At 37.4% G+C, this 27,342-nt stretch overlaps 1 protein-coding gene across 3 annotated transcripts; it reads left to right on the top strand.

The window, feature by feature from the left end:
* The first annotated feature begins 18 nt into the window (after positions 1–18).
* Positions 19–25,504, top strand: IRAK4 (interleukin 1 receptor associated kinase 4). 3 transcript variants are annotated; one of them, XM_043447041.1, is made up of 12 exons: positions 19–116; positions 5,645–5,814; positions 8,195–8,340; positions 8,999–9,181; positions 9,594–9,754; positions 10,938–11,002; positions 14,565–14,679; positions 15,116–15,225; positions 18,571–18,754; positions 19,873–19,935; positions 24,083–24,241; positions 24,357–25,504. In XM_043447041.1, the coding sequence occupies exons 2-12, from the start codon at positions 5,654–5,656 to the stop codon at positions 24,390–24,392; spliced, it is 1,383 nt and encodes a 460-aa protein (XP_043302976.1). In that variant the 5' UTR covers positions 19–116; positions 5,645–5,653; the 3' UTR covers positions 24,393–25,504. The 3 variants fall into 3 exon arrangements, with proteins under 3 accessions (XP_043302976.1, XP_043302978.1, XP_043302975.1); XM_043447040.1 differs by having other exon boundaries at positions 89–232; XM_043447043.1 differs by lacking the exons at positions 5,645–5,814; positions 8,195–8,340 and having other exon boundaries at positions 37–116.
* The last annotated feature ends 1,838 nt before the right edge of the window (positions 25,505–27,342 follow it).

Here is a 27,342-nt window from a genome sequence, read left to right on the forward strand (position 1 = left end):
GGCGGGGCATGGGCAGGAGGGGGAGGGACCTGACGGATTGGGCACGCCCCGGCCCTTCGTAATACCTGGGTCCTGAGGTCGCTGGCTCAGCCCCACGGCGCCTCGCGCCGGGACAGGTAAGGGGTTCCGGACTTGCGGGCCACCTTCTCCGCGAAGTGTCCGAGGTCTGCGCCCTGGCCTCAGGGTTGTGGAGGGACTGCTCGGAAGGAAAATCGACTTCTCTTCGGCCCAAGTGAGAAAAGTTAGAGGGGAAGTAGGTTGCATGGGCAGCGCCTCCTCCAGGATAAAGACTTGGGAGGGTCCCTAGGGATTAAGAAAATTGGTGGGACCCGTGGAGGACCGTGGGGCGAAGAGAGACGTCACTCGGTGGCTCTGTCGGACCTCGCCTCGAGTTTCTCAACTCCCGGGCTATGTGTTCCGAGAACCCCGTTTACGAAATGAAATCTCTTTTCCTGAGAACCAGGAAGTAGGACCAGCAACCAGCAAAGATGCTGTCCGCGTGGAAAGCATTCTGAACCCCCACAAGATTCTAAATAGCTGGTTTCTCAGGCTTCCAGGAAATTAGACAACGGAGCGGCATTGTCAGCACGTTATCTGATGGGGAAAGTGTACCGACAGCCTGGAAACAGAGGGAAAACGGGATGAAAAGCAACCTCAGAAAGCATTTTAGCCATTTAGGATGGGATGCTGGGAAAGATTGAAAGCAAAAGAAGGGGTGGCAGAGGAAGAGATGATTGGATAGCATCACCGACTCAGTGGACATGAATTTGAGCAAATTCCCAGAGATAGTGGAGGATAGAGGAGCCTGGTGGGCTATTTGGGGTCGCAAAGAGTGGGACGGGACTTAGCAACTGAACAAGTGCCTCTAAAACGTCTCTGCCTAAAGAGCTGAGAGCAGAGAATATTCAGATTTGCCTTTTCCCTTTCTGGGGGTAATCCTTGAAGAGACCTGTCAGAAAGTTAAGATTTCTTTTTTCTTTTGTTTGCATGCTAAACGTTCATTTGACGTTTGCTTACCCCTGTCCAAACAAATCCTGAACTTTCAGGCTAAACATGCTCCTTTCACAGTCTTCTCCATCTTATTGTAAAGGTCAGGAAGCTTGTTCAAGCCAAAAACCTTGGTGCCAACTTCTCACCCTTCATAGCAGCATGCAGGATTCTGTGTGACTTCTGAGGTTTCTACCTCAGAAAATATCCATCATCCTAGGAAGTCTGTCTTCTTTGCTACCACTCTGATAGAAGCCACAAGCACCTCCCACCTGGATTATTGATGTACTGACTTAATTGATCTCTTCCTGCTTTTCTGCCCTCATTTTAATATATAGTTTATTCAACAATAATTTAAACAGGGATTAAACAACAATTTTCAGCAGCAGTCCCCAATGTCCTTTTAAGACATGAGTATAGCGCATGTCTGTCCTCTTCTGAAAATCTCCCCTGTCTTCTCATCTCCCTCAGAAGATAAAAATGAAGTAGGACCTTAGGGGACCTGGCCCCATTACCCCTCTCTTCTATTCTGCCTTCCTGCTCCCTATTCTCCAGTCTTACTGTCTCCTTGTGGTTCCTCAGTGATCCCATTCCAGACCCTGACATTCTCTATTCCTTTTGCCCAGAAACTTTTACCACAGATATCCCAGTGGCTAGCTTTCTCATTCCCTTAAACCTTTAATCCCATGGCACCTTATTGAGGCCTACTCTGAGTACTCTATTTACAATTAAAACCCCTTCTCAGTTATTTTTTTTTTTCCTTTTCATTTGGCATCATATAAAGACTTCCCAGTGGCGCTAGTGGTAAAGGACCCACCTGCTAATGCAGGAGACATAAGAGACTTGGGTTCTATCCCTGGGTCGGGAAGATCCCCTGGAGAAGGAAATGGCAATCCACTTCAGTATCCTTGCCTGGAATATCCTATGGACAGAGGAGCCTGGTGGGCTACAGTCCATGGGGTCACAAAAGAGTCAGACAAGACTATAGCGACTTAACAGGGCACAATGTACTGTACAGTAAATGCTTATTACCCATCTTCATCTATTAGAATACAAGTTCCATGAATTCAGTTAATTTTTTTTCTTATTTTCCTAATGCTTTATCTCCAGGGACCTGGATCAATATCCAGCACAAAATAGAGATTCAGTAAATATTCATAAATGAATAATATTTTGGTTTTTAAAAAATATATCCAAAATGTTTCAGATTACTTACCATTAAGTTAGATTGATTTTTGAGGATGATGTTAATATATTATGTTTAATTTATGGCGTATTAGCAAACATCCCAATTTGAGAAGGGCAGCCCTGTATAACTTATTAGGTCTAGAAGGTATCACAGGCTTTTGTTCATAATGATGGTGTTGGGTTGTCCAAAAACGGACAACCACTTTTGAGCTAGGTAAATGGTTATCTACAATACTTTACTGAAGAAAGCATGGGAGTGAATAATGTATTTTGGGAAGATTATAAGCATATTAAGGATACTATGCTTAGTAACATGACTGTCACCATGAAAAGCTTAGCTGTGTTCTCAGACCTCTTATTTCCACTTCCTCTCCTTCAGTTGCCTTTCACTGCTGTTTTGAAATTGAGCTTAAATAAAACGCTGCATGTTTCTTTTTTTTAAATGTGACATAAGAATAACTTCTGCCTTGCAATAATCATCACTACATTTTCTTTGATCACTTATTATTGCTAGGATTAGGCATCTTTTGATTTTTAATCTATACAGAAATTATTAGATGTGACCATCTCTGGATTTCAGATGAAGAAGCCGAAGTCCAGAGAAATTGAGTTATTGACACTAGTCACAGTTGGCTTGTGGAAGAGCTACATTAGAACCCAGAGTCTTCTTGGGAAATGTATTTCTACCATGCACTCATTGCACCACCAAAACTGTTCTTAAGTCACCCAGAGGCCTTTTGGTTTCCAAATTGAGTACACCATCAGTATTTATCTGATCTCTCAGGGACTTTTATACCAATCTATACCCCATTCTAGAAATCTCTGGTATGCTACTCTCCTGGTTTTCTTAACTTCCATGATTTATCAATACTTTTTTTAAAGTTTCTTTTTTTTCCTCTTCATTCCTCACAGTCTTTATATTCCTAATAGGCAGGCCCATATTTCTTGATGCTTCAGCCAACTATTCATACATGAATATGTGAGAATGCTCATACGTGAGGATTCATTACCAAAACTTCTACCCTAATCTCCAGACTGTATATTTAGCTACTTAGTGCCAGCTTCCCCAGATGGTGCTAGAGGTAGATATTTCACATTTAATGTTGACCAGAACTGAACACGGGGCAACACACTCCAGTATTCTTGCCAGAAAAATCCCATGGACAGAGGAGCCTGGCAGGCTATAGTCTGTAGGGTTGCAAACTTCTGAGCGAGCACGCATGCAGAACTGGACACATTATTTCCTTTATCATCTATATAATTACCCAAGCCAAAAAAGTTAGGAATCAGCTTCTTTTCCTCAGTCTCCTATCTTTCTAATGTTGTGATTTTCCTCCAAGATTTTTGAAGCTGTTTCTTCTTCATTCCCTGACTGAATGCTTTTTAAGACTTTCATTTCTAGATTATTGTAAAGTTTTCAAACTGGTCTTTTTCCTTAATATGCACCCCTTCAAGTTTTACCCAGAGGAATCCAGTTAACCGAATAAGATCACTTCCCATCTTTCCTTAAATCATGCAGTGGCTCCCCTATACCTTTTAGTATGAAGTTTAAATCTCCCATTGTAGTATATGAGGGGCATGATGACTTGGCCCTGCCTACCTCTCCAACTTCATATTTTACTACTTAATGACATGTATCCTAGGGTCCAGCCATAGCGAACTCCTGGCCTTAGCTTAACTGGCGCTTTCCCATGCTAATCCTGCTGCCTGGAATTCCCTTTGGGGTTTATCCTCATTCCTTCCAACTACCTACCCACCCAAATCTGTCTTCAGACTTCAGACTCTTTAGACTTCCTTCAATTGATGCTTCTCCTCTGGGCCCCATTAACACTGCTCACACTTCTTGTAACATTTATACGGAGTGTAAATAGTTATATCCCCCATTAGACTGCGAAGCTTGAAAACAAAGGTTTTCTCTTCTCTGTAGCTCCTGTCACTTAGTGCAAAGCCTGATATATATCTTTATTAAGTGTATGAATGAATGAAAGGAAATGACTGGTCTTTCTAGAAAAGAGAATGACATGAACAATGAATTGAATTAGAGAAACAGGGATATATGACATGAATTTGGAGTCAGACATGGGTTTAAGAACTAACTTTCACTTATTACTTTCATGAAATAGAGATGCCAACCCTGCCTTAGTCACTGTGAAGATCAAGTGAAATATATAAGTCACCTAACATGGGCAAGAATTCATTCATTTGTAATACTGAATACCAATTTCTGGGGTATGCTAGTAATTAGTTATATATCAGTGAATAAAATGAACATTACCTCTGAATTCATGGAGCTTATAGTGTAATGGCAGAGACCATTATAAGCAGCTAAACAAATAAATATATGATTACAAACACATTGTGCAGGGATGAAACATAATTAGGTTGAGAGTAGGTGGACCTACCTAGATGTGATCAAAGAAGGCCGCAGAGAAGAGACTGCCAATATAGAGCCTAAGACATAGGAGGACTTCTTTCTTCTTACCCTTTTGTAGCATCTGAATTTCATACCACATGAATCTAGTGTTTACTCCCAAATTAATTATATTGCACTTTTAAAATAAAAATATGTAAGGGAGCAGGAGAGTAATTGATAGGAGAATATTTAAATCTCCTTGTTTTGATTCATTAGAAGGAAAGACCACTGGTCTGCTGAGAATGAGTGAGGTAGAAATCAAATAAATTATGGGGAGAGCTAAAGGTGTGAAATAGTCACTCAGGAGGATGAGCAAAGGCAAGTGAAAGGATAAACAGCAGTGTTGAAAAGGGGTCCCCTAAATTTGTATTCACACCAGTCTGCTCAGTTACTGGGTTCTCCACAGCTACATTCAGCAATGCTGGTATACAAGAAAAATTGTGAGGTTTGTCCCTAGCTACAGCTCTCCAGGATGGAGTAGAAGAATAGGGGACTGAGCAAATAAAGAGTAGTTAGGTGGTAAACCACAGGGTTCACCTTAGTAGGGAATGAATTATAATCAGGCAAGTCTGATGAACTCAAAAATTATGGCAGAGTCAAGGAAGAACATGTTACATAAAAAGGTAGTGAATAGACCATCTTTGAATGCAATACAAATTATTTCAGGACTTTTTTTTTTTTTTACTTCTACCAAAGAATGTTGCATAAATATTTACTAGTAAATAAATACCGAAATATTTTAAATTGAAAAATATTTTTCATAATACATTTGATTCCTGAATATGTTTACATGAATTTTTATGAAAAAGTATACTTTTTGCACCTTTTTGTAAATTTCACTTAGAAAATATCAATGTCAGAAAAAAATAATCCTGTAATTTTTAATTAATATTTAGAAGTGGAGAAAGACTAAAATATCAATGTCTTGACCTTGGAGTTTTCCTTTATTACACTGTAATAAGTTGCCAGCATTTCCTATGTTAGAGCAAAGTGTGATGTATAAGCTTATACATGTCATCACTAAAGCTACTGTAAAGAGAATTTTCCATATTTTAGGAATAAAAGATGAACAAACCCATAACAGCATCAACATATGTGCGCTACCTCAGTCTTGGACTAATTAGAAAGCTGTCCGATTTTATTGATCCTCAAGAAGGATGGAAGAAGTTAGCAGTCGCTATTAAAAAACCATCTGGTGATGATAGATACAATCAGTTTCACATAAGGTAACATAAAAATCTTTCTCTTTTTAAAGTCTTACATCACAATTTAGAATGATTAATAGGTACAAATACTGTCTAATGCTGCAGTTCAGAAAATAAACCTCTCTCTAGGGGAGGTAATGGTAATAAATCCCCCCTCTTTTTTTGTGTGTGTGACTTTTGCTTCACTTTCCAATATATCAGCCAGGTCAATGCTGTGATCTTGCAAGTAAGTTTTTACGGTTAAATTCATGTATGAGTCTCTAATGCACTTAAATGACATATTTGGGAAATTCTTCAAATTGATGATTTAAAGTTGCTTGTACATGTATACATCTGTAAATCGACTTCTTAGTTCTTACCCTGGATTTTTCAACACTATCTTCAGAAAAATTCCATTCTATTTGTCTCTACTTGATTCAGTGTGAGATATAAGTACAAATTTTGTTTTTGTCAGTTATTCCAGCCCAAACTTATGTCAAAATATGTCTCTGGAAGCAAAGGGAAATACATTTATTTGTGACTTTCAGCATTAACCTGAAAAAAATCTGAAACTTTAGTTTTCATTATTAGTCCATCCAGGAAATGTTTTCTCATGTGAAGGATGAGCATCTTAAATTATTTGGAGGAAGCTTAAGTTTAAACCTCAAAAACCATTTTTATAGACAGTTTGTTGATATTAACTATTAAAGACCTTGGGAGAAGGGACTTCCTTGGTGGTCCAGTGGTTAAGAATCTGCCTTCCAAAGCAGGGGACGTGAGTTTGATCCCTGGTCGGGGAGCTAAGGTCACACATAGCAGGCATGGGGTAGTTAAGCACGCGTTCAGCAACTACTAAGCTCATGTGCTCTAGAGCCTGTTCATTGCACCTGGAGAAGCCTGAGCACCGTGATACAGCACAGCCAAAAAACAAACAAAAAAAAACATTGAGAGCATAGTTGAGGGAATGAGGAGAAAAGATTCTTCTTTACAGAATAATGGCAGCAAATACTGAAAGAATGAGAGAACTAAAAAATTACCAGTTTACAAGTACCAGTGAGTAATTGATGATGGAGGGCTCATTAGTGAGTGCTGAAACACCATGGCAAAAGGGTGTTGATGAACAAGATACCCACATGATTTCAAAGTGTATTCCACAGATGATTTATGAATTGCAAAGGGGAAAGGTGCTTTTGCAGAGAAAAAATCTACAGTACACCTCCTTAACCAAGTAATCCGACTGGTGTCATCAGCATTGGTACAGACTGCCGTTTTGTGCCCCCGGATGTGATGCAGTCTAAAGGACACATTGTCATCTATGCAATGTTCTTACCAACAGTTTTTCATCTGAATTTAAAAATGAGAGAGTCATCAGACAAACCTAGACTGTGACAGTTCTACTACACGTCTGGTCTAAGTTCTGTAAAGTGAGCACCCAGACAGAGATGAAGAGGGAGAGGGTGAAGCACAAACACGGTTAAACGTTACCTGGTCGTTCGGTGAATCTAGATGGTTGCTCATGGTATTATCCTTTCAACTTTTCTGTAGGTTTCAAATTTTTTGAAATAAATGAATTTTCAGGAAAAAACAGGGAGAGCTAAGTTGTTTAGGTTTTTAAATATTACTTTCAAAACTATTGATAGTTATTTTCTTTTTTATGTTTTTTTAATTTTTACAGTGTTGTGTTGGTTTCTGCCATACAACACAAATCAGTCATAATTATACATATATCCCCTCCCTCTTGGGCCTCCCTTCCTTTCCCCCATCCCTCCTCTCTAGGTCATCACAGAGTGCCAGACTGGTCTCCCTATGTTATGCAGCAACTTCTCACCAACTGTTTAAAGACATTTTTCATGAAAAACTGATCTGTTTTTCCCTCAGTTGAAATGGAATATAGTTAAGATCCAAGGAATAATTCTCCAAGTGTATGTATTTTCTATTTCTTTAAGCAGCCTGCTTTATTAAAAATCACATGGCTAACAGTGTTAATAAGTCATGTAGGGAACTAGTATAGCTTAGCATGTTGAGAGTTCACCTGTGTATTCAGTGAGATAGCAATTTGAATCTATCTATTATATACAGGTTTATTGGCTGTGTGACTGTGGACTGCTTATCTCTCATGCTTTCTCTTTAGTACATTAGCATGATATTCACAGTGTCTTTGAGAATTATATGAGTTCATGTTTTGCATCCTGTAGCCCACTGTAAGTACTGAGTATCTGTCAACTTATCATCACCTTCAGCATCTTTTCTTCCTTCTGCCCGAATTTCCTGTTCTCTAATTCTTGCTGACTCTCTTTCTGCCCCTTTCTTTTTTTAATCATAGGAAGTGCTGTGGACAAGAGGGGGACTGAGGGGAATAATACCTACTTATGTGTTAACTCTGCTTACATACTCATCTTATTTCTCTGTTACTTGCTTTAAGGAGATTTGAAGCATTACTACAAACTGGAAAAAGCCCCACATGTGAATTACTGTTTGACTGGGGCACCACAAATTGCACAGTTGGCGATCTTGTGGATATTTTGGTCCAAAATGAGTTTTTTGCCCCTGCAAGTCTTTTGCTACCAGGTAAATGGAATACGTCTACAGAATCAGTGGCTAGGATGGAAAGACAAGTGACAGAAATAGGAATGTTTCTTCTCTTACTTTTTTATCAGAGTAGATGAACCTTACCTTTAAGAGTCTTCATTCTTTCAACTCTCCCCAACTCTTTAACAAGCACCCCAGATGCTGCAAACTTGCTGCTGAGAAAATCCTGAAGCTGGTAAGACTTCAGGATTCAGTCTAAATGTGCAGTTAAAGTCAGGTAGTTTTATGCCAATAGGAAGTTTGCTTTTTCCCTTTGATGCTATTTACACCAGTAGTTCTCACCCTTCAGAGGGCATAAGAATCACCTGGAGTTCTTGATAAACATGTAACTTCCCAGGCTTTACTCCAGACCTCATTATCAGAATTCTTGAATTAAGTTCAAGATCAGTATGTTAAAACAGGTACTTCAGTGCTTCTGCTGCAGGTGGCTTATAGGCCACTATTTGGAAACACTGCCTTGCCCATCCTTATCGAAATTTACAAATTCTTACTAGGTAAGTTCTTATGAGTGCTATGAAAGTATGGGGCTAATGGGTAGCAACTAGAATGATGTTAAGTAAATTGAGTTCCTAATTTAACTTTTTCACAAACACTTTTTCTTATGTAACAACAACTTGTATCTTATTTCACTTGTTAGATGCTGTACCCAAAAATGTTAATACACTGCCTTCTAAAGTCACTGTAACAGTTCAGCAGAAACCAAAGCCCCTCTCTGGCAAAGACAGGACATCTGTGATATCTGATGAGAATCTTGAACAAAACTATGTGCTACCTGACTCCTCAAGTCCAGAAAATACAAGTTTAGAATTTAGTGATACACGTAAGTAATATTTACCATGCTTTCTGCTAGTGAGTTTGTCATAAGACCATCACTGCTTTAAAATAAAGCTCTTCTTTTGTCTATATACTCTGGCAATAGCTCTTCTGTGGTCTTGTTTTCCTCCTAATTTATTAGGCAGCGTCTTCATTGTTTTAGTGTTATAGGTGAGTAGATGTAATAGGACATTTACATATGAACAACCACAGAAGCTGTGAAAAAAAAAATATTGACATAGTTTGAAAGGATCATTTTATAAAGAAAATAAGTGACTAGAGTTTAAATATTTGCATAGGTAGTAGAGTTTAAATATTTGCATAGGTATGAGATATCCAAATTGAGAAAATACTGGAATTACGAAAACCAATTTCTTTTTTAATGAAGCACTCTTTTTCTTATTCTATTGACATTACAGGTTTTCACAGTTTTTCATTTTTTGAATTGAAGGATGTCACAAATAACTTTGATGAGCGGCCCATTTCTGTCGGTGGCAACAAAATGGGAGAAGGAGGGTTTGGAGTTGTGTATAAAGGCTACGTGAACAACAGGACTGTAGCAGTGAAGAAGCTTGCAGCAGTAAGTTATATTTTCTGGAAGAGAAAAAATTACAGGAACAGTTGTTTCCTAGTGTGCTGTATGTGAGTGCATGAAAGTTGCTCAGTCTTGTCCGACTATACAGTCCATGGAATTCTCTAGGCCAGGATACTGGAGTAGGTAGCCTTTCCCTTCTCCAGGGGATCTTCCCAACCCAGGGATCGAACCCAGGTCTCCTGCACTGCAGGCAGATTCTTTCCCAGCTGAGCCACAAGGGAAGCCCAAGAATACTAGAGTGGGTAACCTATCCCTTCTCCAGCGGATCTTCCCGACCCAGGAATCAAACAAGGGTTTCCTGCATTGCAGGCAGATTCTTTACCAACTAAGCTATGAGGGAATAATAAATATTAAATTAATCTTTAGGAAACATATTATTTCAGTGTGTATTTTCTCTCAGTAAACATCATTCTAAATTGGCTGTTCTTAACATTTAAAACCTTGTTGAAAGCTACAGACACTCTCTACAAGAATGTAGTTATATTCACGTACATATAATTATACACATAATTTGGAGAGATTCATAAAATAAAGAAGCCAAACTCTACACAATGCTCCATGTATAATCAATATTAAAACACTAAGATTCTAAGAAAATTCTATAAAAATATCTTCCTTACTTACTTTTCTCATTTAAAAATAAAGTTTAGAAAATATTGCAATAAAAATTTTAAAAAATTCTCATCTGCACCCTTTGTTCACATTTCTATTAGAATATCTTATATTTTAAATCTATTATTATTCTAAAATATCAATACAATGCATTTTTTTAATAATAAAGATTCCTTTGTCATATATGTTGCAAATACTTTTACACGTTCTGTTTTTCTTTTTGCCTTCAAAATTGCTTGTGTTTTCTGACACTGAATTTTTTTTCAGAATGTTTATACAGTAAAGTCTCATTATTTCATTTTGTTCCCACAATGACTCACTGAAGTATATATAGTTACGTGAGTTATATGGTTTTCTTCCTTCCACTTAACCAGCCATGAGACCTTGAGCAAATCACTCATATTTCTAGTTCTCAGTTGCTTATAAAATGGGGAAAATGATGACTTACATATTTTAAAAAAGCAGGATCTGCCAGATGATCTCTTGTACCCTTCTAGCTTTAGGAGCCTCTGGGTTATTGTATGGTATTATATTGTATATTATTTTATATTTTTAGATGGTTGACATTAGTACTGAAGAACTGAAACAACAATTTGATCAAGAAATAAAAGTAATGGCAAAGTAAGTTACTTTGGCAATATGGTACCATGGAAGAGAGCAGGACGAGAACGGACCTATTTCTTTCCCAGAGTGTGCCATGAACTGGTGATATTTTCAAATATAGTCTAAAATAGTTTAATAAACTTGACAGAACTTTGACTCTACAATTCTATGGCTACATATACTCACTCATATGTGTGTAGATTAAATAGCAGCCGTTATTCTAAATCATGGCAAAATTATATGGAATTTTCACTATCTGGATAGTTGATAATGGAACTATCATTCCATTATCATGTTTTCTGTTCCCCAAATTTATGAGCGGTAAATGATAGTATATTATATATACACGTGTGTATAAATACATATTTATATATTAATATATACATGGCAAATAGTCCATTTGATATGTTAACACCATAAACCAGGGAAGTGTTATATGCAAGAATATTTAGAAGCCATGGACTCAGTATGTTTGAAAATTGTCAGAAAGAGAAGGAAAAACAAATTGGGAAATTTATCCTAATAATTATAGTGATTGATACTTGAGTATAAGTTGTTCAGTCACCAAATCGTGTCTGACTCTCTGACCCAATGAACTGCAGCACACCAGGCTTCCCTGTCCTTCACTATCTCCCTGAATTTGCTCAAACTCATGTGTATTGTGTCAGTGATGCCATCCAACCATCTCAACCTCTTGCCCTCTTCTCCTCTTGCCCCTAATCTTTCCTAGATCAGGGTCTTTTCCAGTGAGTCAGCTCTTCACATCAGGTGGCCAAATATTGGAGCTTCAGCTTCAGCATCAGTCCTTCCAATGAACATTCAGAGTTCATTTCCTTTAGGATGGACTGGCTTGATCTCCTTGCTTGATCTCCCTCAGGGGACTTTCAAGAGTCTTCTCCAACACCACAGTTTGAAAGCATTGATTCTTCAGCACTCAGCCTTCTTTATAGTTCAATTCTCACCTCCATACATGATTACTGGAAAAACCATAGCTTTGACTATATAGATCTTTGTCGGCAAAGTGATGTCTCTGCTTTTTAATATGCTGTCTAGGTTTGTCATAGATTTCCTTCCAAGAAGCAAGCATCTTTTAATTTCATGGCTGCAGTCACCGTCCACAGTGATTTTGGAGCCCAAGAAAATGAAGTCTGTCACTGTTTCCATTGTTTCCCCATCTATTTGCCATGAAGTGATGGGACCAGATGCCATAATCTTAGTTTTTTTAATATTGAGTTTTAAGCCAGCTTTTTTACTCTCCTCTTTTTCACCTTCTATACAATAGACCAAAAACTGTAATGCATTAACCAAGTGTTATAATCACAATTGTTGTAACCACCCCCAATACACACACTTTTTTTTTCCCACTGAGATACAGAAACATTATATAACTTTATCCAAGGTCACTTGAATATGTAGGTTTCAAATCCAGATCTGTCTGACTCCAGAACTTGCATTTTTGAAATAAATAGGATTTACCAATTTATTTTCATTAGACCTATTGTTATAAATCGCCAACTCTAGTTGCTTAACTTCAAGAAAGAAAGAATAGATTGGAATTAATTTTTTCAGTAAAACTAATGTACACTGAAAAAAATAAAAAGACTGTTCCGGATTTGTTCTTTCTACCCCTACCTCCACTCTCCAGTCCTAAAAGTAACTTGTTCAAGATAGATAATCTGGAAAATACAGGAAAATATTCATCCCTTGAATCTATCACTCAGAGATAACCACTGCTAGTATTTTGATGTGCTTGCTTCATGATGAGTGTGTGGTATTTTTTCTGTGTTGAAACATTTTAAATTATTGCATAACATTCTAGCATATATACAAATTATGTTTTATTTAATCATTACCCTTCCATATGTGTTTCTAATTTTCAGTATTACAAATTAAAACACCTTTAAATCTCTTTGTACATAAATATTTAAGCACAAATCTGCTTTTTTCATCAGGAGACAGTCCTGGAAGAATTACTGGTTCTGAATGCATGAACTTTTTAAAGACTTTCTGAGTATTTGTCTAAATGACTTTGTAGTTGTTATAATAATTTGGTGGTTCAGATGGTAAAGAATCTGCCTGCAATGCAGGAGACCCAGGTTCAGTCCCAGGGTCTGGAAGATCTCCTGGAGAAGGGCATGGCAATCCCCTCCAGTATTCTTGCCTGGAGAATTCTAATGGACAGAGCAACCTGGTGAACTACAGTCCATGGGGTCACAAAGAGTCAGACATGACTGAGTGACTTTCACTTCACATACTTCTACCAGCAGTTTATTGCAATTTCACAACTGCTACCACACTACCATTAAATATTATTGCTGTTTTTAAAATGAATATCAATCTCTAGCCCTTACTAGCAGAATGACCTCAGCAAAGTTTCTTAGTTGTCTGTTTTCTCATCTGTAAAATGGGATAATTATTTTAATAATGAAATGTTTCATTAAGTTATTTTAAGGGTTAAGTAAAACAAAGCAGGTAAATCTAGTACCACATGCCTTGTTAGTATAAACTCAGCAAATGCCATCTACTCATTTTTAAAGTGTGCCAATTTGGTGGAAAACGGAATACTTGCTTTTTTAATTTGCACTTCATAGACTATATTCTGGGCTCTCATATTTGTTACTGTTTAGTCACTAAGTCTTATCTGACTCTTCTGTGACCCTCATAGACTGTAGCCTACCAGGCTCCTTTGTCCATGGGATTCTCCAGGCAAAAATAACTGGAGTGGGTTGATGTTTGCTTCTTCAGGGGATCTTCCTGGCCTAGGGATCGAACCTGCATCTCCTGCTTGGCAGGCTGATTCTTTACCACTGAGCCACCAGGGAAGCCAGAGGGCTCTCATATATATTTGCTCATTTAATTCTCACAGCATGTATGTTACATAATAGGCATTGTTACCCACATTTACCAGGGAAAGTTGCTGAGGCTCAGCGAGGCTGTTAACTTGTGAAAGGTCATATTTCCAGGAGGTGGCAGAGCTGTACTTTAAACTTAGGACTCTGAGCCCAGATTTCTTTGTATTTACTGTCCCATAGATGCCTGCAGTTTTGTTATACTTCACCTTATTTAGTCTTATTACTCTCAAGTATATAAAGAAACTCAAATTAGGTTATAAATAACCAGATACTAGTAAAGATCAAAAATGTATAAATTAGATGTAATTGAAAATCAGATATCTGTAAATCAGTGCTTTGAATGTGTTTGAGAATTCTTGAAAGGGTTGTCGTACACATTTCAACACACTTCTTGAAATCTTGTTTGCACTATCTTTAAAAATTATGTGAAACAAAGGTAAACACCTACCTAGTTCTTAACCAAACTATTATATGTGAATTATTGAGCTTTAATTTTAAAATTATGCTGATTAATATTGACTCAAAGGGAACTGTTTACAGAAAATTATAAACAGTTGTAATAAACATATATAAAGATTTAGAAACATACCTATCACATTGCAATAATGTATAGCATATAATTATTTCTTTCTCTTTTTTCTTTCAAAGCTCTAAATTGAATAACATAACCTTCAGGTAAATATGTGTATATATCATAATAATTTTGGATGGAAAATTATTTGCCACAGGTGTCAACATGAAAACTTAGTAGAACTACTTGGTTTCTCAAGTGATGGAGATGATCTCTGCTTAGTATATGTTTACATGCCCAATGGTTCATTGCTGGACAGACTGTCTTGCTTGGTAAGATGTTTTTTTATTATATTGTTTGGCTTCTTGTTTCTGTGTTGGAATTCTAATATTTTCTCTGTGACAGAATCTTTTAAACTGTATTAGTATCCTACTTTGTGAAAACTATAGAGTTGTCATGTAAACAATTGGAATTCCCTTTCTATCAGATGATAATCTAAAATGTAAAATTATCAGTCAAGGCTAGACTTTGAAGATGCTCTTATATATTTTAATTGTTTGATAAGAAATGCTAATTTCCATTTGATCTTATTTAGCAGCAGCGGCGATTATTGTTTAACAACTTAAAAAGTGGTAGTTCTAAATTCTTAGGAATGTAATAATGTGGTCAGTGGCTGCTTAGAAGAAATGTTCTGTTATATATTTTCTATAGATTTTTTTTTTTATTCTCCACTTTTATTTTTAATTGGTTTGTTTCTTACTTCGTAAGGATGGTACTCCCCCACTCTCTTGGTACATGAGATGCAAGATTGCCCAGGGTGCAGCTAATGGCCTCAGTTATTTACATGAAAACCATCATATTCATAGAGATATTAAAAGGTAAATGCTGCCTTTAAAAAAGCTTTTGGAGAACTGTCTTTAAAGAGTAATTTTCTCTCTTTCTATTCACAATTGACATGAACTTCTTAACCTGGAACATGCCATGAAAGCTTGTCTCACTAAGGAAATCTATAATCTCCCTTATTTCAAACCCAGTGACCTATTTCTAGTACTCATCCTAAGTAACCTGTGTTTTTTTTGTTTGTTTTTCACAGTATGTTATTATGTTCTTCTTGTCAGAATTATTTTCTGGATCATCACTCTTTTTTGAATCACTTTCGTTCTTCATGAGTACATTTCAGTTATCTTCCTTGTTATGTATTTATTTAGTTAACAAATATTAATTGAGCATCCACTATACAACAGGTACTATGGATGATATAGTTAGCAAAAGTAGCATTTGCAGCATCTGTCAGCAATCAGATAATCACAAAATAATAGTAGAACTTTAGTGTATAGTCTATAGGATTAATATAAAAAAGAGTTTCCTGAGAAAATTATACTTAAGCAGAGATCCGAAGAATGAACAGGACATAAGTGAGTACAATTTGAGGACAGCTGTAGAATATGGGGAAAGAGTATTCTAGGAATAAAGGAAACACATTTGTGAGACCAGTGTTCAGAGGGAGCATGATGGGTTACAGGAGGTTAGATAAATGACTGAAGTGCAGAAATTGAAGGAGTGATTGATAGATAAATAGGATAAAATTATAAAATAGGCAGAGAGCTAAGCCCTGTGTAGAACCTAATAGACCAAGATAAGAGCTTTAATTTTATCATAAGTATAATCAAATGCCATTGAATAATTATAAGGAGGAATGTGGCATCATAGTTAAGTTTTGAGAAGATCACTTTGGCTTGAGAATAGAGACTCATTTGTAGGAAAGGGTAGCTTGGATCCTGTCATAGAAGATTTGGTGGTAACAGTTTATATGAAGAAATGTGAACAGATTCTTGCTTATTCTTGGCTGCAGGGTGGGTGGGTGGCATTCAGGGAGAGAGACACGTCAGGAATGACAGCAGGATTTATGGCTTCCAGAACCTCATTCTGGAATCATGGTGGCATGATTCACTTACAGAGAAAGCAATGAAAGAGGACAAGGTTGGGAGTGGAATATGTGAGTTCTCTTTTGTACATGTTGTGTTAGAGGTTCCTTTAAGATACAGAAGTGAGTAGAGATATTAATCAGTGTGGCGTACATGTTGGAGCTGAAAGAAGTCTGAGCTGAAGATATCTATTTGTGTGTGACTTATGTATAGGTGTTAATTGAAGAGCTAGCATATAGTTGTCTTAACTTTAAGAAAGATATAGATTAAGAAAAGATTCCAAGATTTGTCCTGAGGAACTTTAAGACTTAATGGCCAAGTAGAACAAAATGAGTCTAAAAAGTAATCTAAGGAAGTATGCAAGGAAGCTGAAAACCAGGAGAGTGTGGTATCCCTGAGAACAAGGAAAGAGAGTTGCCTGAGAAGAATTAGTCAAAATTTTCAGTTGCTTTTTAGAAGTCAGAATGAAGGCTGAAAAATGACCCATTTAAAAAAATATTTAAATGAGGCATTTGATTAGTGCCATGAAGGTCATTAGTGACTTTCAGGAGATCTGTTTCAATGTCGTAATTGGGTCAGAATTCAGGTGGTAGTGAGGAGAAAGTGAAATGTGAGTATAGACAAGTCTGGTGAGACACTTATTTAGCCCATGAAGGGGGATAGCTGGAAATCAATGTGTCATTCAGCAGACTTTCTTTTTTTTTTAAGATGGCAGAGACCAAAGCATGCTTTTATGCCTGTGGGAAGAGGAACGTGATAGAACAGAAGAGAAAAGTGAGATAGTTTATAGAATAAGGTTCCTGGGAATGTAGAAAGGAGTCCAAGTAGAGGGATCGGGCTTAGGAAAGAGAAGGTACACCCTCTCCCATCCATTACTCGTTGGTGTATTCTAACTGATGTGTATTCTAATTGAATCCTACCTCATTGTCGCTTCTGTTAATCCTGCATGTTCTTGCTGAGGGATATGTTGACTTCAACTGTTACCTCCGTGTGGGTGACTCAGACCTGTATCATTAGCCTCCAGTCCTATATTTTCAGTGTCTCTAGACCAAATCACCCTACTACAATGCTCCATAGCAGTTCCTAAGTCAACATGTTGAAAGTCAAATTCATTTCTCTTCCAACCCAAATTCTTCCCTCTGTGTTTCTTTCCTGATCAAGCGAAGTCAGTATTCATCCTGTCTTCCAAGCTAAAGACTTCCTCATTCCCCATACCATACAAATTACAAGGTTCTATTGAGTGTACCTCAAAATTTGCACCTCCTTTTCTCCCCAGCCTTTATTTACACTTTCACTATCTCTTATTTGCTTTTTTACAAACTTCCCTTGTCATCCTTTAACTGGTCTGTGCCAGTTCTTGTCTATGCTCTAATATACTGCCAGGTTGTGCTTCTAAAAATCAAGTTTGAGAACATCAATTCCCCACTATGAAACATTTAGCTGGCGTCCTGTTGCTCCCAGGATAAAGTTCAAGTTCCCCTCACGTTCTATTGACACCAGTTACTTCAAATTGATCATATGTGTTTTTGTTTTCATCACTGTGTCCATGCTGTTCCATTTGCCTGAAATGCATTTCTTTGCCTCAGTAACCTCAACTTCTAATAATCCTTCAAGACTACACCCACTTTTCACCTTCTCCTTGGAGTTTTCTGCAGTTCTTCTGCACACACAGTTGTTCTCTCAGCATTTTGTACCTAATATCACCATTAGGGATTTTTAAAAATTATTTCTATACCTTTATCACAGACAAGATTCTAAGATTGTCCCCATGCCCAGCACTGAGCTTAAATACTGTAACACGTTGTGGGTCTTCAATAAAGTTTTGTTGGATGAAAGTATGATTGTATGAGCAAATGCATAAAATAAATGAATTAAGATCTTTTAGCCATGTTCTTTCCTCTTCAAAAGATTTCAGAGAGAGTACCCCCTAAGAAATGATACAGTTGAGATACTCTGGTTGGAAGTTTGTTTTTAAATGAACTGAGAAATTTTAGGGGAGGAATTAAGAAGGGTGCTTTAGCATACTTTGAGGGAAGGTACCCCATAATAAATTATTTGTAATAAAAATATCACTAATGTGAAGAGTCTTACTTCACTTTTTTTTTCAAATTTTCCTTAAAGAAACAAAAAGGAAGACAGTTTTATTCTTCTTTAGCGATAATCCTTAATCCAGATTTATTTACATAAATTCAAGCTTTTATGATGTGTATTATAAAATGGTTACTCTGTAAATACATACAGTGATACACCTTCCTAAGGAACTGTTTGATTTGTTTAAAAAGAAAAACTGTTTTTCAGTGCAAATATCTTACTAGATGAAGACTTTACAGCCAAAATATCTGACTTTGGGCTTGCACGGGCTTCTGAGAAGTTTGCACAGACAGTCATGACTAGCAGAATTGTGGGAACAACAGCTTATATGGCACCTGAAGCTTTGCGAGGAGAAATTACACCCAAATCTGACATCTACAGCTTTGGGGTGGTAAGTTTCATATAAATGTATTTATGTATACATGTAATGGGCTTCCCAGGTGGTACTAGTGGTAAAGAACCTGCCTGCCAATGCAGGAGGTATGAGATACGGGTTTGATCCTTGAGTCAGGAAGATTCCCTGGAGGAGGATATGGCAACTCACTCCAATGTTCTTGTCTGGAGAATCCCATGGACAGAGGAGCCTGGTGGGCTACAGTCCATGGGGTCGCAAAGAGTCAGACATGACTGAAGCAACTTAGCATGCATGCACACACACTTGTAATATGCTATATTTTACTATATATATAATTAGTAACAATAATCATTTTGGTTGTACTTGTGAAATTGAAATAGAATATTTTGAATACACCTATGTTGCTTAGCTCTCATATGTAAAGATGTAAATTGCTCACTTTAACCTCTAGTTAAAAGAGAAAGTGATAACTTCTCTGAATTTGTAAGGCTTTTAAATTGATTTATGAAATTACTGTAAGAAATAATTTTTTTGCCACATGAATTAGCATGAAACTTAGTATATAAATTGTGTCCTACAGTATGCATTTTAGTGTCATATTTTAAAGAGGAAATTTTTGAAGGAAAGATGTTGTGGCATTTTCCGATCTATCAGTTTGATAATAACCTTTTATGATGGCATAAGGAGTGGGGTGGGAGTGGTTGAGAATTGGAAAATCCTTTATCTTTTACGCTCATATGTGTTTCCTTTATGGATGTCTACTGTCATAACACTGTGAAGTTAAGGCATAAGTTCCTAGGATATGCCTGAGGTTTAGAAAATAGTATTCTCCTAAAAGCCAGAGAAAGTTATACTTGTGAAGTATCTTCTGCAAGGCAGAAAAAGAGTATGTCCAGAACACATATTTAGGGGGCTGATTGTTTAGTAAGTTGCCAGGATTAAAGAACCGCGTGTGGAGTTGGGTGGGTTCTGAGGTGTCAGGGAAGAAAGGGTGGTAAGAAATGACCACAGCCTGTATTCTTTCCACTGTCATGCCTAAAAGGCATAATGCAGTGTGTGGAAATGGTTCATCAGATTTCATAATCAAGTGCCATGTTCCTTCCAGTTTCTATATGTTGTCTTGAGTCTTACTTTGAGCTTTACTTTCTTCTTAGGTTTTACTAGAAATAATAACCGGACTTCCAGCTGTGGATGAACACCGTGAACCTCAGTTACTGGTAATCGAAAGATTTCACTTTTCTAGTTCTTGTCTCTTTCCTTTATAATCTAAATTTATGTAGATAAATTTGGCATCTGGAAATGTCATTTTCTATTGGCAATCTTTCTGTTGGCAATTACATAGTGGCATATGGAAAAAGCATCAATTATTTCTAATCTCAGCTCTGCCATGAAATATTTGTGAAGCTTGGAAAAGACACTGATATATTCTATGTTCTAGTTTCTTTGTAGCTAAAATCACAATGAAGCTGTATGATTTCTGAGATCTCCTCTAGTGTATTTTTATTTTGTTACTTTCATGGTGATTACTAACACCATTTTCAGCTTAGAGAGGAAAAACAACATTGCTTCCTTTGAAATTTGTGTCAGACTAGAATTGCTAATAAAATTCTTTCTCCATCGCTCTTGTGGAATATTTTTTAATGAAGTTATTATAGAAAATTTTACCTGTGTATTATATAGGGATTCATTGACAATTATATAAATAGACTAACTGAATGCTGTAACTACAGGAAAGTTATGCCATGCCTCGTTTTCCTGTATAATAAATTTTAAAAACTTACAGGGTCTTATAAAATAAAAAACTTACATAAATACTACCACCTATGTTTTTCATAAAATTATTCAAATACCTCAATTCAGTTCAGTCACTCAGTCATGTCCAACTCCTTGCAACCCCATGGACTGCAGCACTCCAGGCTTCCCTGTCCATCACCAATTCCAGGAGCCTACTCAAACTCATGCCCATCACATCGGTGATGCCATCCAACCATCTCATCCTCTGTTGTCCGCTTTTCCTCCTGCCTTCAACCTTTCCCACCATCAGGTTCTTTTCCAATGAGTCAGTTCTTCACATCAGGTGGCCAAAATATTGGAGGTGAAGCTTCAGCATCAGTCCTTCCAATGAACACCCAGGACTGATCTCCTTTAGGATGGACTGGTTGGATCTCCTTGCAGTCCAAGGGACTCTCAAGAGTCTTCTCCAGCACCACAGTTCAGAAGCATCAATTCTTCGGTGCTCAGCTTTCTTTATAGTCCAACTCTCACATCCATACATGACCACTGGAAAAACCATAGCTTTGGCCAGATGGACCTTTGTTGGTAAAGTAATGTCTCTGCTTTTTAATATGCTGTCTAGGTTGGCCATAGCTTTTCTTCCAAGGAGCAAGCATCTTTTAATTTCATGGCTGCAGTCACCATCTGCAGTGGTTTTGATGCTCAAGAAAATAAAGTCCCTCACTGTTTCCATTGTTTCCCCATCTATTTGCCATGAAGTGATGGGACTGGATGCCATGACCTTAGTTTTCTGAATGTTGAGCTTGCAGCCAACTTTTTCACTCTCCTCTTTCACTTTCATCAAGAGGCTCTTTAGTCTTTTGTCACTTTCTGCCAAAAGCTTTAGTGTAGTCAATAAAGCAAAAGTAGATGTCTTTCTGGAACTCTCTTGCTTTTTCAGTGATCCAGCGAATGTTGGCAATTTGATCTCTGGTTCCTCTGCCTTTTCTAAATCCATCTTGAACATCTGGAAGTTCACAGTGCACGTTCTGTTGAAGCCTGGCTTGGAGAATTTTGAGCATTACTTTGCTAGCGTGTGAGATGACTGCAGTTGTGCAGTAGTTTGAACATTCTTTGGCATTGCCTTTCTTTGGGATTGGAATGAAAACTGACCTTTTCCAGTCCTGTGACCACTGGTGAGTTTTCCAGATTTTCTGGCATATTGAGTGCAGCACTTTCACAGCGTCATCTTTCAGTATTTAAAATAGCTCAACTGGAATTCCATCACCTCCACTAACTTTGTTCGTAGTGATACTTCCTAAGGCCCACCTGACTTCGCATTCCAGGATGTCTGGCTCTAGGTGAGTGATCACACCATTGCGGTTATCTGGGTCATGAAGATCTGTTTTGTATAGTTCTGTGTATTCTTGCCACCTCTTCTTAATATCTTCTGCTTCTGTTAGGTCCATACCATTCCTGTCCTTAATTGTGCCCATCTTTGCATGAAATGTTCCCTTGGTATCTCTGATTTTCTTGAAAAGATCTCTGGTCTTCCCCATTCAATTGGTTTCCTCTATTTCTTTGCATTGATTGCTGAGGAAGGCTTTCTTATCTCTCCTTGCTATTCTTTGGAACTCTACATTCAAATAGGTATATCTTTCCTTTTCTCCTTTGCCTTTAGTTTCTCTACTTTTCTCATCTATTTGTAAGGTCTACACTGACTTTATTCTAATTTCTGTGTTCTAATGGGACAAACCACTCTGACAAATTCAGACTTGTGTATACCAGATTATTTCCCTAGAACAAGGATTAGAAAGTCAAAAGGTATAATATATTTTCTCTAAGGCTTCATGCCATATTTTTAAGAAAAACCATTAATGTAATATCTCTATATTATAATATTGCTACAGATGTCCCTTATATAAGTATATATTATAAAGCTTTCCATCGGTTCTTGGATATGTATAATGAATATTGAAAAGTGAAAGTGAAAGTCGCTCTGGCATGTCCACCTCTGCAACCCCATGAAGTATATGGTCCATGAAATTCTCCAGGCCAGAATACTAGAGGAGGCAGCCTTTCCCTTCTCTAGGGGATCGTCCCAACCCAGGGATCGAACCCAGGTCTCCCACATTGCAAGCAGATTCTTTATCAGCTGAGCCACAAGGGAAGCCTAAGAATACAGGAGTGGGTAGCCTATCTCTTCTCCAGTGAATCTTCCCAACCCAGGAATCGAATTGAGGTCTCCTGCATTGCAGGCGGATTCTTTACCAGTTGAATATTACATGGTATCTAATATTTTACAGTAAAGTATATATATAAAGCCTCCAATTATTGTGAGAAGTTAATATTTTCATAATATTTTATACACTGTGAGTACATGCTCAGTCATGTCTAACTCTTTGCAACATCATGGACTGTTAACCCACCAGGCTTCTCTGTAGCACGTAGTGAAATTTTGTCTTTATCAAAGAAATAAATCCTCTGTTCCATTGGTTATTGGAGGTCAGGAAAGAAGCCTGGGCTGGAGTTACAGTTTTTGAGCCATTCATGTAAAGGCATACATAAAGCTTTGGATGTTGATTGTATTATACAGAGAAAGTGTATAGATTAAAAATATAGGAGGGAAAAAGATTACCACCACAAAAATAGGACTTTCAATGACAGGTTTACTCTCTCATAGTTCTGGAAACCAGAAGTTGAAATCAAAGTTTTGTCCAGGCACCATACCCTCTGGATACTCTAGGGGACAGTCTTCCCTTGCCTCTTCCAGCTTCCAGTGGCTGTTGACATTCCTTGACCTGTAGCCACATCCCTCCAGTGTCTGCCCCTGTGATCACATTGTCTTCCCCGCTGCGTGTATGTGTGTGTGTGTGTGTGTGTGTGTGTGTATGTCCGTGTTTCTTTCTTACACAGATGTTTATCATTGGATTTAGGGCCTCCCTGGGTAATCCAGGATGATCTCATCTCAAATTGCTTAACATAATTACATCTGCAAAGACCTTTTTCTCCAAATATAGTTACAGTCACAGGTTCTGGGGATCAGGACTTGGACATTTCTTTTGCGGGACCACCGCTCAATCACTACAGCATTCTCGTTCTCCACCTCTCTCCTTATGCGTTACCTTTTCATCATGGCCTTGCCCCCTTTTTCCTCCTCCCTCTTTGTCTTGATTCAGCAATCTGAGTACCCATAGAGCAGTGTGCTTGTGCAGAGAGGAGGATCTACATTCAGAATTGGAAGTGCGCCATTGGGAGCGCAGCAGAGGAGCAGACCTCACTGGGCCGGAAGGCTGGTAAGGGCTGCCAGTGAGCATGTGAGAGGAATACACAGAAACGCAAAAGTCAGGAGGCAGATGGCTGAACGTTTCTAGGAAGGAGATATGTATAGATGTATTAATATAAGTAAGTAAGTAAGTAGAATTTGTCCTAGATGCCCTCAGTTCTTAATAAGGTTACAACAGCATTCAGTAAATATGAGTAAATGTTATTATAATGTAGATTAAATAATTAAAATGTATTATTTTATAGCATAGTAATATTAATTCATTATACATATAATTTATATTTACTTACAAATACATTTATGAATTTACCTGATTTGTTTCTCTTTTATTTGAAGCTTTTAAAGTTTTAACTTTTGCCTTAAAGCTAGATATTAAAGAAGAAATTGAAGATGAAGAAAAGACAATTGAAGATTATATTGATAAGAAGATGAATGACATCGATTCCGCTTCCATTGAAACTATGTACTCTGTTGCCAGTCAATGTCTGCATGAAAAGAAAAATAAGAGACCAGACATTAAGAAGGTATTAATTTTTACATGTATTTAAAAAGTGAAGGAGGTGGGGTTTGTCATTTTTTCCCACGTGTACATTTCCAATCAATTATTTAATGCATTTGTTTTCTCTTTCTTTATAAAAGGTTCAACAGCTGCTAGAAGAAATGACAGTTTCTTAAAACTTTACTGGAATAGACTCTTGGATTTTTGTATACAGTTATCTAAATCATTTTTTAAACTAAAGTTTTTTTTTTTGTAAGTATTCTTTATCTTTTATAAGGCAGCATGGTGAAATGCAGTGGTTATTAAAGCTTTTGTAGAACTCACATATAGAGGACAAACAGTAGTAGAACCACTTTTGCAACACTTAACCCAACTTTCTTAGAGTCACTCTGAGTTCTTACAGTAATCCCTGAGATAACTCCTCGGAATCTCAGCAAACACGGTTTGAAAACTCAGAATTAGCTAAACAGAGGATAGGACTATAGGGTGAAAAGACCCTGGGCTGAAGGCTGACTCTACTGCTAATTTTCTGTAAAGATTTGGGAAATGTCTTAGCTGCTTTGAACCTTATTTTTTTCACCTATACTGTTGAATTAATATCTACTGTGCCTCTCTGACAGGTAGTCATGATGCGGAGTATGTATAAGCACTTTGTAACTTGTAAAGGGATATAAAATTTAATGTTTATATAAATAATTATAAAATCCTATTATAGTTTTCATTTGTTTATAGGGTCATGTTCACAGTGTGCTATTAGCAATCATTCATCATAAGCCAATTGTGCCCTGATGATACTCCCATGATAATGTGGCCATTATTAGAATATGTTATGTAGCAAATTTGAAAGTGTTTTGAGATGCAGTTAAGGTCCCTCATCTGCTGACTTTTGAGTATCAACAAGAAGATACTGTTTTGGGGGCCTGACCTAATAAGGTTAGCTCTTACAAGAAGTCTGAGCGATCCTCCTGTGGTGTGGATCTTGAGGTAAGCTATCATGTTGTAGGAAGGCCACATTGGCTATAATCTACTGGTAGCCTCTAGGAGATGAGAGCTACCTTCCAGCTATCAGTCAGCAAGAAAAATCTGGAACCTTGGTTGTGTAACACCAAGAAACTCAATTTTCCAAAAACCTGAATTAGCTTAGAAGAGTACTTCAAATTTCAGATATTACCATAGCCCCTGTTGACACCTAAATTTCAGCCTTGTGAGACCCACAGTAGCAAACATGGATTTCTGTGCCTGGACTTGTGACATACAAAATTGTGAGATAATAAATGAGTTGCTATAAGCTACTAAGTCTGTGATATTTTTTTTTTTAAGTCTGTGATTTTTTTTATGCAGCAATAGAAAATGAATATAGATATCCCCATGATTCTCCCATGGGGACATTCCACCATGTTCATAGGTTATGTCCACAATACCAGGTTATCTGCAATTACTCATTCATTCAGTAATCTTGATATCATTAGTTCTTTCATTAACCCTCTCAAAAGAAGAATGGGCAGAGTGAGCTATAGTACAAGATGATTTTCCTCTATATTATTTAGACTTTCCTAAATGCTTTCTTGAGAAACAAAGATAGTACACTTTTCAAATCACCTTTATAAACTAAGCATTTAAGCAAAAAGAAATGTTTGCTAGTGGAAAAGGAAAATAAATAAAATCACTTCATAACAGTCTCACTGGGAACCCACATAATTTGAGGTACAGTATGGCTTATAACTGAAAATTATGCTGTTTGAAAATATAATGAGAATTTAACTATTTCTTGAAATAAAAAGGTAAACGAGGAGCCAGGTTTCAAACCCACTCTCATATTTAAGTCTATGCTGTTAACCCCTCAGCTTTCTCTCTTTCTCCTCACCCTTCCCCCACCTCTCAACTAACTTATCTCATGGTTATTGGGATCCCAATGGTGCAATCAGTTTTCCTCCTAACTATACAGATCCTTTCTCACACTGATTTTTTTCATGATTGCTTTTTTACACAATTGAGTCTATTCTTAACTGAATTAGTTGGTCATCTTTTGCTGGTAACTTTAATTTTTATTCATGTCGTCATACCAAGCTGGCTTGGTATCATTTTGGATAATATCTTCCCTAACATCAAGCTTCTGTGCAGCAGTCGCATTTGGCCTTTGTTTAACCACCTCATGCACTCTTGAGTGGATTTTCCTCTGTATCTTTGACAGTTTATGGATAAACAAAGATGTAAAAGAGACAGGATGTGTCTGAGTTTATTTATCCTGCCTTTGGCAAAGGAGTCTTTGTCTGCACAATGAAAGTGGTTAGAAAGCAAAAATAGGATTTAAAAAAAAAAAAGGATGCCTACAGTATAGATGTAGCAAGCTCTGTGTTGTATGCAGTTGAGATTTCCCACACCATTGGGACCTTAAGGACTGTGAGATAGGTTGTTTGAGAGGTGGGGGAGGCGTGGGAAGGAAAGACAGAAAATGATGCTCTACCCTTCAATTTCACCATAAAGAAATTGTCCATTAAACCTGGGATCTGGGTTGTTCGCTAACCACCTCTCCAAAGCATGAATTTGCTCAGGAAATGGGCTTTCAGAGAGAAGAGAAGGATGTGCATTATTAGCTAAGACCCTGTCTCTCCCCAGGGAAAGAGCCAAAAGGTAGCAGAAATGATGTTCTTAGTTTCATAAGATTGCACAGGGTACCTGATCTGCTCCGTCACACTCAATCTCTTTTAAGTTGGCTTCCTCCACTGTGTTCTCTGAAAGCTCTCGTGTGGCAGGTTACCTTTCCTTTACCCTCTTTATCAGTCAAATAATTTCATAAGCATCTACTTTGTACTCAGCATTTTCTTATATACAGGCCAGTTGCCTGATGTGGCTTGGCTGATGTTTCAGGAAGTTTTCTTTGTTGTTGACACTGTGCTTAATGCTCTCCCTGGATGATCTGCTTCCATATCCAGAACAGTCTTACAAGAAAGAGTCTATTAACTGTGATTTACAAAAGAAAAAGCAGGCAGAGAGAGGAGAAATGACTTGTTAAAAAACACACAACTAATCAAGGGGCAGAGCGGGGATGCTCACCCCACTTCCTCAAATTCTAAAGCCTGTACATTTTATGACTATCAAATAGCAGAAAAGTGAATAGGAACTCCT

This window comes from Cervus canadensis, chromosome 25, assembly GCF_019320065.1.
Source record: "Cervus canadensis isolate Bull #8, Minnesota chromosome 25, ASM1932006v1, whole genome shotgun sequence".
NCBI lineage: Eukaryota > Metazoa > Chordata > Mammalia > Artiodactyla > Cervidae > Cervus > Cervus canadensis.